This window comes from Pieris napi, chromosome 13 (assembly GCF_905475465.1).
Source record: "Pieris napi chromosome 13, ilPieNapi1.2, whole genome shotgun sequence".
NCBI classification, from domain to species: Eukaryota; Metazoa; Arthropoda; class Insecta; order Lepidoptera; family Pieridae; genus Pieris; species Pieris napi.
Window position 1 is genome coordinate 10,513,804 of NC_062246.1, and position 13,948 is coordinate 10,527,751.

Consider the following 13,948-nt stretch of genomic DNA (forward strand, 5'->3'; position numbering starts at 1 on the left):
TTATAGTAAGTAAGCCTTTTTACACAGCTTTTCTTTAATCTTCTTCTTTTAGTGCCTCTCCATTACTGGAGGTTGGCCGTCAGTATAATTACCCATTATAATTAATCGAAGGAGGTCGTAGCGGTCATGGCGCAACACGTGGTCCAGGTACGCCACTTTCCGTTGTTTCATGTTCTGCAAAAGCTTTTCGACATTCCAACTCGTTTCAGAACCTTCTCGTTAGAGACCTTCTGGATCCAGCTTATTCGAAGCATGCGACGATAGCACCACATCTCAAATGCTTCTAAGCGCCGGCGGGTATCTTCTTTAATTGTCCAAGCTTCACAGCCGTACAGAACAATTGGCCATATGTAACAAAGGAGAAGTCGGACTCGGAGTTTAATGGTCATGTGACGGCAACACAAAACTTTCTTCATTTTGTTGAAAGATCCTCGGGCAATTTCGATTCGAGACCTAATTTCCTGATCAGGACTCCACTCGTTTGTAACCCAAGTTCCCAAATACTTGTATTTCCGCACCCGTTCCAACGTTCTACCACCTACGGATAAATTAGGACCTAAAGTGTCGTTTCGAGAAATGACCATCACCTTCGTCTTTACTGCATTAATAGTCAGACCGTGTCTTTTGCTAGTTTCATGAACTTTATATACAGGGTGGCCAAAAAGTCGTGGATCAAACGCAAATAGGGGATAGTTGAGGTCATCAGCGGCAAAAAAATGTTCTACGGGAGGTCTCTAAGGTCAACCCCTGCAGAGTTATGATTTATTTTTGTTTTTATATGAAAATTGACTTTTTTTTACTAATTCTTATTAAAATTCGAAAAAATCTACACCTGTATCTTTTTCATAATATCCACTAGATCGGTACTGATGAGTTCTTGCGTTAGACATACTATTTATAGTTGTTTATTGAGTGTATTGAAGATAATATTAAGTTATACGATATAACATTTTTTTCAAATCATAAATTTTTCTTTACTTTGGACCCCACTGTGAAAAAAAATTACTCCACCGAAAAGTGTCCCTGTACTACAAGTTTTGGCGCATTTAATAGGGATTCTGAAAAGGTATTACACGTGGCCATGAGTCGCTCTAATATCTGCTCAAAACAATTAGCGGAACAAGATTTTTCTCCTTTCTATTGCTTAAACTAAAATTTGATTTAAATTAACTTGTACGCTATTTTTTACCTTGTTAATTTGTTAATTACTACAATTAATAAAAAAATTCAATTTGTATCTTTTTTATTAAAAAAAATATTGGTTGTTTGTAAAGTAGGTTTACGATCGAGATGTTTACGTGATAACGTCTTATTGGTGATATAAGTTTTTGGGAAGTAAGGAATTAATGAAGATAACAATTTTTTCAAATTTTAAATTACATCTATCGTTTTATTCACACTTTTGATGATAAATTTCGGGTGTAAAATGACAACTTTACTTATTCGACTATGATATACATTTTACTTCATACATTCACGGAATGACTGGCAGCGCTCGAGATGAGACGGGAGATCGGTCCGTCTCTCTCTCGTTATACCTGCGATCGCGCTCGTGAGGTTTTGGTGTGACACATCACACAAGTTTCTGAACATGTCACCCGACTAAAACGATTTTAAAGACGTTATCACGTCAAAAAATTAAAATGTGCATTGTAGACGAAAAACTAATTGGTGATAAAAAAGGTCCATCAAAGAAATATTCTTATATCGTTTGAATATTCGTCTTTAGTGACTTTCAGTAACGTGTGTGGCCTCCATGAGCCCTAATCACGGCTTGACAACGACGCGGCATGCTTCGTATGATCCTCCGAATATCTTCTTGTGGAATTCGCTCCCATTCTTCAATCAACGCTTCAGTGAGCTGCTGCAGTGTTTGAGGTGCAATCGGACGCTTCCGGATGCGCCTGTCAAGCAAGTCCCAAATGTGTTCAATTGGATTTAGGTCAGGGCTCATGGAAGGCCACTCCATTACACGGATTTCCTGCTGTCGTAAGTAGTCTGACGTGATGGCTGCAGTATGCGGCCTGGCATTATCTTGCATTAAAAGAAAATCTGGGCCCATACCATATGCTGCGGGCCAAACATGATCTTCGAGCACATTTTCAATGTAAGTTTGAGCACACAAGCGCCCGGGAACAACGACGAGATCTGTGCGCTCGTCCAAACTAACTCCGCCCCAAACCATCACAGAGCCACATCCAAATTTGTCATGTTCCTGGACTGCTGCTGCCCTGTATCGCTCGCCTGAGTGTCTGTAAACACGGAGACGACCATCGCAACGTGTTATACGGAATCGTGATTCGTCAGTAAAAATCACTGGCCTCCAATGTCGAAGTTGCCAATTAGCGTGATTTTGCGCGAACTGTCGGCGAGCTTGTCTATGTTGAATTGTTAGACGCATAGCCCGAAGTGGTCGGCGTGATCTCAAATTGGCTTCCAACAACCTATTACTTACCGTCTGGTCGGAAATTTCTACACCAGCAGCCGTCCTTAGTGTATTTTGTAGATCTCTTGCAGTTGTGGTGCGGTTACGTAAAGCACAGTTGACGATGTAGCGATCTTGCAAACGTGCAGTTTTTCTCTTTCGACCTTGACCACGCCTTCGTGAGTATTCTCCCGTCTCACGGTATCGCTTCCAAAGTCTGTAGATAACAGAAGGGACTACTCCTAGATCATTTCCTACATAACGCATAGTTCGACCCTCTTCAAGCAAAGCGATAGCTCGGGAGACATGCAATTCAGTCAGATCTGGCGTTATGACCTAAACTCACTCGCTTCAATGAATAACAATACTCAAAAGGCTCACTTCAATTTCTATTAATACTCAAAAGATTGAAAAAAACTGCTTAAAATGTGTTTTCTGTGATAAGAAAGTAATGAAAATTCAAAGACGTCACTTTGTTTTTAGGTGTTTCTAGACACACTGCCACTTTATTATAGGACTACTAACCAAAACGCCGATGCTCTTTTGTTTTTTATTTTCTTCGACAATGCCTTAACATTATCTAGTGGCCAGAAATAATTAAAACCTTAAGTAAAAAGTTTCTTCTACTTTAAAGTTTTGTTCCCGTAATTGTTTTGAGCAGTATATATATGCATTTGTAAATCATCCATTGACGAGGCTATTAAAACAGTGTCGTCAGCATAGCGAATGTTGTTGATGATCTTTCCGTTAACTTTCACACCAACCTCTAACCCCTCAATGGCCTCTGATATAGTTGCTTCGGAATATACATTTAATAACAACGGAGATAATATACAACCTTGACGAACACCACGGTAAATACTAATCTCATCCGTTTCCTCGTGATGCACTTTTACGGTTGCTTTTTGGTCTTTGTACAGGTTTCTGATTACTCTTAGATCCCTTTCATCGAGACCGGTGTCAATTAAACGATTTATGAGAACGTCATGCTTTACCTTGTCAAAAGCTTTCTCATAGTCTATAAAGCATAGGAAGACGTCATTCTGCATATCTTGACACTTCTGTACAAGGACATTCAGAGCAAAAAGAGCCTCTCGTGTACCTTCACCAGAGCGAAAGCCAAACTGGTTATCTTCCAATTGTTCGTCACACTTACTTCTTATCCTGTTATGTTTGATGGTCAAAAATAACTTTAGCACGTGGCTCATAAGGCTAACTGTACGATATTCCTCGCATTTTCGAGCGTTTTTCTTTTTCGGGAGGGTAATAAACGTAGATCTTAGCCACTCGGTTGGGAGGTCACCTGTGTCATAAATGTGATTGTATAATCGTTTGAGTAAGTCTATGATCTCCCCTTCCAAGAGTTTAACGACCTCTACTGGGATGTTATCTGGACCTGGGGTTTTGCCCAGTTTAGCCGATTTTATCGCATATAAAATTTCTGCTTTTATTATGGGTGGGCCAGTATCATTACCAGTTGAGGACATTGCGAGGTGTCTTGTTGGGTCTTCAAACATTTTTGATGTGTATTCGAACCATCTATCCTTCTTGGCCTCAATACTAAAAAGTAGCTGCCCGTTTGTATCGGCTAAGCTAGTTAAATTGCTGCACTTAAGTCCCAACATTTCTTTAATATTTTTGTGCACATTAAAGCTTTCGTGTTTGTTGTGCAGTTCTTCCATGATTTCACACTTATTTTTGAAATGCGTCTCACGAGCCTTCTTAATTTCTTTTCGGATAATATTATCGAGCTCCTTATAGCGCAGAGGATCAATCAATATTCTTGCACAATCTCCGATCTTCCATTAGCTGTATAATGAAATCACTCATCCATTCCTGCTTCTTTGTTGTTGTCGATTTTTTTTAATACATTTCTTAAATTTATTAAAAGGCAGAGAGAGAACCTCCGGGATTTTATTAAAGAAGAGTATCCCTTTTCCCATTGGCCTATTAAATTATACTAGGTATATACGAACCTACTAAAATTAGCTTCCATTCGGGTAAATTTTTTCCAGGCTTTTCAAAATACAACGACGCATATACACAGCCAACATCGCCCTTCACCCGTATCTGACGCAGCAATGGAAATTCCTTAACAAAAATTTACTGGCCTTACGTGAAAAACTTAAATTGGAAGATAAAAAAATGTTTAACTATGCCGTGGAAATGGTGGACCAGCTTGAATACTTCAAGACTGGTGTACGCGCAGGAAAAATGTATTTATTAAACGAAAAGTTAGAAGATCTGCCGAAAGCAAAAGCGCATTATAGAAGGTATTTATTTTCGTTAATTACTGCTTACTTAAGATAATTAGCACTGAAATCATATGTTGTTAGTACAGATACCGGCAAACATCTTGAACAAATGTCCTTGCCTGCGCAGAAGCGACTTTTAGGTATCACTGGGACGGAGGGCGGCGGAAAAGTGACGTGTCGATCGCGTGATTGGTAAATCAGTTGACGTTTGTGTCCCGCGCTGCGCAAACTTTCCCCCACTCCCTTGTTTAATGTTCAAGATGTTTGCCGGTATCTTTAACTTAATGAGTACAGTTCGAACATAAGAATTTTCCGAAATTTACCACTTTGCATTAGCCGTTATCAGAAGAGGTATTTCCGAACGGCTTAGAGCCTTTCAAGAAAATAGCGCTGTCAAACCCGTAATCTTCCGGCGGTGCTGGTCTCCATGGGCGGAAGTAAACGCTAATTTACGTCTGAACATAAAGGTTGACGACGTAGGCACCCTAACCAGTTTCAACGAGATCCACTTTCATTATTCCTTAAATCTGGTAATGTTAAATGAAAAAAATTATGCTTTCAGAATGGTGATTTTGGATAAAACATTGAGAATCGCCTTATACTCTGCGGTTGCGTGGTACGTGTACAGCAGAGATATCTTGTTCACAGCATTAAGTTATACATATAACGCTATTATCGGGTTGTAATTGTTGGAAATAAAGGTTTTAAATTATTACTGTGTGTGTATATCACTAGCTGCCCCCGCCAGCTTCGTTTCGCCTAATTATGGCCTATGCTAAATACCAACATATGGCACATTTTCCTATGCTACACAATATAAGCTATTCGCTGGTAAAGAACCTAACTCCAAAATAAAGCTAAAATTTTGAATGTTTTTTTTATTCCCAACTTTTCTCTCAATAAAATCCTTCCTCAGAGTTTAAGGAATAAAAATAAAAAAACATACTCGAATTGGTAACCTGCCGTCTTTGAGCAATATATTTTGCGATTAATTTTTATGATATAAGTGAAATATTAAACTATTGACTTTATCGACTCAGTTATATATTTAATTTGATATTTGATCAAAATCAAATCATAATAGGTGAAAAGTTCAGCTTAATATAATTCAGAAACAAAATATAAGTATTAATATAAAATCATTTTGTTCATAGTGAATATCTGAAGCACAATTCACAAACTAAAAAGATATCCATTGACTATTTGTAGGGAAAGTCTAGTGGTTAGAAATTGAGTGGTTGAGCGTGCCTAGTGGTTAGAAATTGAGTTGTTTAAACCTAGAGCTGTTTATCTTTGCACCTGCTCGTACATTGAAAATAAGCATAGTGATCCTTACATATCTTAAAGAAAATTGTATCAAACCGATGACCGATGATGAGAAACCTTTAAAGCAAAGCAACCATTGCGGCCAATTTTAAACCTAGTTGCAACTATGTATTAGACAGTATACAGGACATATATAACTTTAATTTGATATTGTATTTAAATCAAATAGATGACTAATTAGTTAACAAAAATATACCTGTTAACACCTGGCAAGCGTAACGTTGCGGCTGACTCGGCAACCATTTTTTAAAACTCTACATTATTTCCTTTAAAGTGACGTAAATTGTATTAAAAATATATAGTTGCAATTTATGTCAGCTAATTAACATTAATAACTGTACTATCAGCTAATTAACATTAATAACTGTACAAAAGTTAATTATATGTAATTGCGGCTACTTTTTAATCCTATCGTAATCCATTGTATACTCTCTCAACATTATATATAAACTAAACTTCAAACAAACTAACAACAAAAAAACTGAAAAGAAGAAAGAAACAAGTTATAAAATGTGTATCCAATGTATGGCCTCGATAATAGGTGCAGATGGCGTGCTGCTAATTATTAAAATGTAATAAGCTTACATACTTACTAAAAGCTTACAAAAATTTAATAAATCAAATCAGATGAGATATCTCTCAAATCAAATCTCTTAAAAAAGCGATAAGACTGAGTTTCTATGACACTTCGCATTTATGGAATGAGTATAAAATAGGGATTAAAACAGAAATCTTTTGTAATAATTTATTAAATACAATAGGAATGTCTAATATTGCAAAATCTAAATAACAGATGGCGTTATTAAAAGTTATTTCCATCAACTTTATTACTATACAAAACGTACACTTAGTAATTACTTTATAAACAGTTCGTTATACTATTTAAATCTACGAGACCTAAAAACGTGAATCAAGTGCCTCAATTGAACCATTTTATTTTATTTATATTACAATACAGCTCATGTTCGCTAGACATTAGGTCTATGGCGAGTCAACTTTTAAATCAACTGTGACATTTTACTGTCTAATATTGTATACAAAAAGCCATTTTGGCCGGTATTTAAAATATTTTCAGAGCGAATCTAGTCAACCGTCCAAGTTTCACTAAAATGACTGTATATGGGAGCGTTCAAGTATTACGTCACGCAATTTTTGGAGATTATTGACACACACACCCCCCCCCCCCCCCACATGTAACGCGCCGTAACGTTTTTCTGTACCCAAGTATAGTAAAACGTGTCGTGACCACCTAGTGACTCTTTATACCTAAAAGTTACCATTATGTGGTGTAAAGTACTGGAAAGTCGAAAATAATATTAACAATAACGCGTTATTCAATCCCCGCCCCGCATCGTAACGTTTTACAAAAGGAAACGTCGTTACGTAACACTTGAACGCTCCCTATGTTACCGGAATATAACAAATTCCTAGGAAATTTACTTTCGTAGGATTCTAAACGAGAGATAAATTGTATTATTTTACGCCCACATTTTCGCAAATTGATAAACCTACTGAACTCACGCGTAAAATAATGAGAAGCGATAACCAAACGGCAGTGCGCTCTGATTGGTTGAATAAGTCACGTCACTAAACTAACCTAACCGTTTAGAATCTTACGAATGGATATCCGTTAGTTTATAAATTTACCACGAGACGTCTTAAATAAAAAAAAAAAAAAAAAAACTTAAATTTGCGAAAATGTGGGCGTAAAATAATACAATTTATCTCCCGTTTAGAATCTTACTAAAGTTTTTGTTACCTTCCGGTGTCATATACACGTTAGAACATATATAATATCGATACTAACTAAAGTATAACATTTTAATGTTAATCTATATATATAAAAATGAAACCCGTCATCCGTTGTCACGACATAACATGAAAACGGCTTGACCGATTTGTCTGATTCTTTTTTTATAATATTCCTTGAAGTACGAGCATGGTTCTTACGGAGAGAAAAATTAAAAAAAAATTGAGTGAAAAAGTCTAAAAACAACACTTTTCTATATTCCCATACAAAATATTCGTAATAATATTTAAAGGCAATTTGAACTTTAATACCATATCATAAAGTTCAAGTGTTAGTGGAGGGGTTCCGGGAAGGTAAATTTTTATTTTTTGACATAATGTATTTGTTATATTATCAACTTTCTTTTTTTTAGCTAGACCGGTGTCCCGAATAGCAGAATAATTATTAAAAAAAATAAAGAATCGACTGTTAGGCGCTACGATGTTCGCCAGGCCAGCTAGTATGTTTATAAATTCATACAATGTAAATGGTGGCCTATGTCACAATGAACATACTCAGATCTTTGTTGGGCCCTATGATTCGAGAATCAGTCCATACATCTGATCTGATCACTGCATGGAGCAGTAATTTTATTGCTTTAAACACACCGGAATCAAACCTGGAACAATGTATAATTATGTAGTAGCTCGATCCAATTGAGCTAGTTGATGCGCCAATCTTTCTTCTCGCGCCCTTCTCGCTTGGCCCAAGGCACGTTTCTCAGCAAATTTCAAGACAAACGTCTCCACTGATACGTTTCCTGAAATTTTTAGGATTTCACTAAAATATGTCATGGCTTAAGCTTATCTTTATATATATAATTCTTCTGTGAGTGTGTATGTCACTGAACTTCTCTCAAACGACTGGACCGATTTTGATGAAATTTTTTGTGTGTGTTCAAGGGGATCTGGGAATGGTTTAGATTCATAAATCAGCCCGCCAGATGACGCTGCAGTCGGTACTTTCATACTTTGCTTTACTAATCGCTTGAAATATCATGCAGGACAACGTCTGTCGTGTCCACTAGTAAATATATATATATTTTTAAATATTAAACAGAAATAGGTTCTTTGGTGAAATCGAGTTGTGTTCTAATAAAAATATACAATTTTATGAGCAATAAAAAATTATATTCATAGATTTTTTTAATAGATTGAGGAGCGTTCAAGTATTAGGTAACGTATTTTGGGAGGGGGGGGTCCTTTTGTAAAACGTTACGATGCGGGGCGGGGATTAAATTACGCGTTATTGTTAATATTTTTTTCGACTTACACCACATAATAGTAACTAAAGAGTCAGTAGATGGTCACGAAACGTTTTACTATACTTGGGTACAGTACTGTACTTGGGTACTGAAAACGTTACGACGAGTTACATGGGGGGGGGTGCGTTACGTAATACTTAAACGCTCCCTTAACACCTGCGGATCCTCTTCCCTGTGTACTCCAAGTCTATAATTGTCGCAAATTTTCTACTTTGTGACAATTATTATAAAAAAGACGCAGAGTGTAAACGAAATTGGTGTACAGCTTGCATGTCTTGTGTACAAGTCATGTCATGTTAGTTTTAGTTTCATTGACGCCTAAAGAAAAACATGGCATATGTATTATATAAATAAATAATTTATTAATTATTACCCAACTATCAAGGGAGCGTTCAAGTATTACGTCACGCAATTTTTTGAGATTATTGACCCACCCCCCCCCCCCCCCCCATGTAACGCGCCGTAACGTATTTCTGTACCCAAGTGTAGTAAAATGTTTCGTGACCATCTAGTGACTGTTTATACCTAAAAGTTACCATTATGTGGTGTAATGTCGAAAATAATATTAACAATAACGCGTAATTCAATCCCCGCCCCACATCGTAACGTTTTGCAAAAGGAAAAAAAATCGTTACCTAATACTTGAACGCTCCTCAATCTATTAAAAAAATCTATGAATATAATTTTTTATTGCTCATAAAATTGTATATTTTTATTAGAACACAACTCGATTTCACCAAAGAACCTATTTCTGTTTAATATTTAAAAATATATATATATTTACTAGTGGACACGACAGACGTTGTCCTGCATGATATTTCAAGCGATTAGTAAAGCAAAGTATGAAAGTACCGACTGCAGCGTCATCTGGCGGGCTGATTTATGAATCTAAACCATTCCCAGATCCCCTTGAACACACACAAAAAATTTCATCAAAATCGGTCCAGTCGTTTGAGAGAAGTTCAGTGACATACACACTCACAGAAGAATTATATATATAAAGATAAGCTTAAGCCATGACATATTTTAGTGAAATCCTAAAAATTTCAGGAAACGTCTCCACTGATACGTTTCCTGAAATTTTTAGGATTTCACTAAAATATGTCATGGCTTAAGCTTATCTTTATATATATAATTCTTCTGTGAGTGTGTATGTCACTGAACTTCTCTCAAACGACTGGACCGATTTTGATGAAATTTTTTGTGTGTGTTCAAGGGGATCTGGGAATGGTTTAGATTCATAAATCAGCCCGCCAGATGACGCTGCAGTCGGTACTTTCATACTTTGCTTTACTAATCGCTTGAAATATCATGCAGGACAACGTCTGTCGTGTCCACTAGTAAATATATATATATTTTTAAATATTAAACAGAAATAGGTTCTTTGGTGAAATCGAGTTGTGTTCTAATAAAAATATACAATTTTATGAGCAATAAAAAATTATATTCATAGATTTTTTTAATAGATTGAGGAGCGTTCAAGTATTAGGTAACGATTTTTTTTCCTTTTGCAAAACGTTACGATGTGGGGCGGGGATTGAATTACGCGTTATTGTTAATATTATTTTCGACATTACACCACATAATGGTAACTTTTAGGTATAAACAGTCACTAGATGGTCACGAAACATTTTACTACACTTGGGTACAGAAATACGTTACGGCGCGTTACATGGGGGAGGGGGGGGGGGGGGGTCAATAATCTCAAAAAATTGCGTGACGTAATACTTGAACGCTCCCTTGATAGTTGGGTAATAATTAATAAATTATTTATTTATATAATACATATGCCATGTTTTTCTTTAGGCGTCAATGAAACTAAAACTAACATGACATGACTTGTACACAAGACATGCAAGCTGTACACCAATTTCGTTTACACTCTGCGTCTTTTTTATAATAATTGTCACAAAGTAGAAAATTTGCGACAATTATAGACTTGGAGTACACAGGGAAGAGGATCCGCAGGTGTTAAGGGAGCGTTTAAGTATTACGTAACGCACCCCCCCCCATGTAACTCGTCGTAACGTTTTCAGTACCCAAGTACAGTACTGTACCCAAGTATAGTAAAACGTTTCGTGACCATCTACTGACTCTTTAGTTACTATTATGTGGTGTAAGTCGAAAAAAATATTAACAATAACGCGTAATTTAATCCCCGCCCCGCATCGTAACGTTTTACAAAAGGACCCCCCCCTCCCAAAATACGTTACGTAATATTTGAACGCTTCCTAAATAAGTCAGCCTTACGTGACGACCTTATTAGTTATAGTGGATTTTTTTATTCGACATATTAATATGTATTTCAAAACACCATTACATCTATTGATATGAAAAATAATTCATTTGCTGTTCACTATGGATAAAATGCCATTAATGCAAAAGTTAGTATTTAATACTTGTTAACTTCATTAGCCACAACTAAAATAAGTTACCTAATAAAAACTGCTCAGCTATAGCTTCAGCGTCTTCATCGGCCCGTATTGCAGCATCTTTCAAGCAATCCCTGATACGGTGTGGTGAATATCCCTCACATAACTCTTGGTACCGTTTGTTCAGATCTTCATAACTCATCTTCATTTGAACTATTGTTGATATACCTTCAAGTACCTTTAATTAGAAGTTGACACCATTGTTTTATTTGGAAAAACTATGTTAAGGTGAAAATCTTTAACTATGATTTGCTACAAAAGTATACAATAAGAATAGCTATCATAATAGAAAAGTGATTATAAGAAATTTTTTGTAAGCATGTTCAGATGTAGAGTCTAAATAGTAGCATGCATTGTATGCACAAGAGACCTAGTGAGTGAACATTGGATGAATATGTGTAAACCACATAAATATAGAAAGTCAATATTTTCAAGTGTCAAATTATCGTACTGATGTATATGACAACTTTATGAAACTATTGTAAAGCCTCTGCAATGTTGAAAAATACAAGAGACAAGCTTTAATTTATATAAACACTGAACATTATGTAAAAATAATTTGCAAAATGTTAACAAATTAAACAACACTTCGATATTGCAATATTTCAAGAATGAATTTAAAATGACTCGTCTTCAATAAAACTTTTCAGCTTTATAATATTTCTAATATAAGATATTCTCATATTCTCAAAAAACTTACCTTAGATTTCATATCATCAAGCATTTGCTGCTTATTGAGATTGTCTTGAGCAATTTCCTCAATACTGTTCATCAACTCTTCTGTTTCCTGGTCAATTTCTGCTAGTTGTGGATTGTTTTCTAATAACTTGTCCTAGATATAATTTTCTTTATTGGTTATTGTTACATTTAGATAAAAAGTAAGCTAACTACTGTTAAGTGTATTGTAAAATAAAGTATCTACAAAAGTAAGTTTAATATTCATATTATAAACTACATATATATAAGTTTCTGTGCAGCAAAAGTTTGTCAATTTACAAAAAAAAATCATTTAGGAATTTATGGGTTTACTTTATTCAAGAATGTGCTAAATTCATAAAAAAGCAAGAGTACAAATAGTTATTATCCAAAGTAATACCTGCAAGTCTGGATTTTCTAATATTTCCTGTAATTCTTCAATATTCAATTCACTTAGTTCAGGAAACATCAATGAATTCGCACTAATATGGGACTGAGGACTTGTGTCAGTTGACTTATCTTCATTGGCGATACTTGGGACAGAGCGCTGGAACTCTCTTATTATTGCTTGCACTACTCTGCCTGAACAAGAAAACTATTAGTCACAAATTATATTTCAAAATATGATTTCAACTTCTCCAAATGTTAATTAACAATTTTTAAGGTAACTTTTGTGTCAGATTAATATTTGATTGTACAGTAAAGCAATGCATGCAAGTCTCAACTCTGAATCTTACTCTTAATTTCCGTAAATCAACTTTGTGAGACACAGAAGGCTGATCATCTTCTTGCGGCAGACACCAGAGGCTAACATCCACAAAGTGTTTAGCCACAGCATTATTACTAAGCATTCCAAAAGAATTACATTTTATTTAAATTTTTGAAAACACACTTAGTTACACCAACACAGTCAGGCTAATAAACAACATTTAAAAATCAATTACGACTGACAATATAAGCTTTCCTTACCTAAGTCAGAATGAACAGTATAATTTAGAAGTCCTGGTGCACCCACAACCTGATTTGAGTTCTCTCCTAACCATGGATGGTTAAAAACTGGATTAACAAAAATAGCAGGTTTGTCATTTGGAAATTCTGGACTAAGAACAATATTTAGAACCATGTTCCTTGAATTTGCCGTAAACTCCACTTTATATTCAGCATGTTCTTTTACCTCCGTAACATTATCATTAAAAACCTTTAGTGCGTCTATTTGACGTTTTCGTAAGTCACGCTCAGTATAATACTGTCTAGGTATCATGGTGAGATGGACAATAAGAAAAGATATTAGGTATCTTCTGGAAAATAAAATAATTATTTAGAACTTATAGAACTTCTTTAAATATTCAACATATCAACAAACGTAGTAGCTCTGTTAATACCTACCGGTGTAAAATAAAACGTATAAAACCTAATAGGTTTCAGATAAGTATTTTATTAATGAAGAAAAAGGTATTATTGGAAAGTTGAATACATACAATATAATAATTTGCTTTACTTCGAAAGCATGTAACTTTATAATTACTTAAGGCTTATTTGTTAACTCAGACTTTTAAATTTGTACTTAAACACTTTATTTGGTTTTTGAATCGTAACAACAATATTTAACAAAGTTAATATCACAATATAGTAAATACTCAACAGTAAATACAAAGCAATATAAATCATGAAATCAATACTTTTCTATTTCTCCATTTTGATAATTCAAAACTGACAGCCTGACAGTAACATAAATTGTCAAACCTTAGTGTCACTTTCAGC

The 13,948-nt window shown here is 35.3% G+C and overlaps 2 protein-coding genes across 5 annotated transcripts in view; one reads left to right on the top strand and one right to left on the bottom strand.

Annotated features, from left to right (window-relative positions):
- The window catches only part of LOC125055090 (fatty acyl-CoA reductase 1-like), a 33,598-nt gene extending 28,203 nt beyond the window's left edge, over positions 1-5,395 (top strand). For all 4 annotated transcript variants that reach the window (XM_047657322.1, XM_047657324.1, XM_047657323.1 and 1 more), the window contains exons 13-14: positions 4,441-4,698; positions 5,243-5,395. In XM_047657322.1, coding sequence (XP_047513278.1) covers positions 4,441-4,698; positions 5,243-5,366 — 382 coding nt within the window. In that variant the 3' untranslated portion in view covers positions 5,367-5,395. The remainder of the gene's footprint in view (positions 1-4,440; positions 4,699-5,242) is intronic.
- A 2,769-nt stretch (positions 5,396-8,164) lies between these two features.
- LOC125055092 (vacuolar protein sorting-associated protein 37A-like) lies at positions 8,165-13,893 on the bottom strand. The gene is made up of 6 exons (XM_047657331.1): positions 13,574-13,893; positions 13,157-13,485; positions 12,588-12,769; positions 12,192-12,323; positions 11,495-11,669; positions 8,165-8,555 (listed from the first exon to the last, which is right to left on the bottom strand). The coding sequence occupies exons 2-6, from the start codon at positions 13,446-13,448 to the stop codon at positions 8,431-8,433; spliced, it is 906 nt and encodes a 301-aa protein (XP_047513287.1). The 5' UTR covers positions 13,449-13,485; positions 13,574-13,893; the 3' UTR covers positions 8,165-8,430.
- Between the last annotated feature and the right edge of the window lie 55 nt (positions 13,894-13,948).

Excerpts from the sequence above, each read along its gene's own strand:
- LOC125055092 (XM_047657331.1), bottom strand. The coding sequence starts at position 13,448 with ATGATACCTAGACAGTATTATACTGAGCGTGACTTACGAAAACGTCAA. Across the intron at positions 12,770-13,156 it reads TACTGTTCATTCTGACTTAG|GCAGAGTAGTGCAAGCAATA; the intron begins GTAAGGAAAGCT and ends TTTCTTGTTCAG. Across the intron at positions 12,324-12,587 it reads TAGAAAATCCAGACTTGCAG|GACAAGTTATTAGAAAACAA; the intron begins GTATTACTTTGG and ends AATTATATCTAG.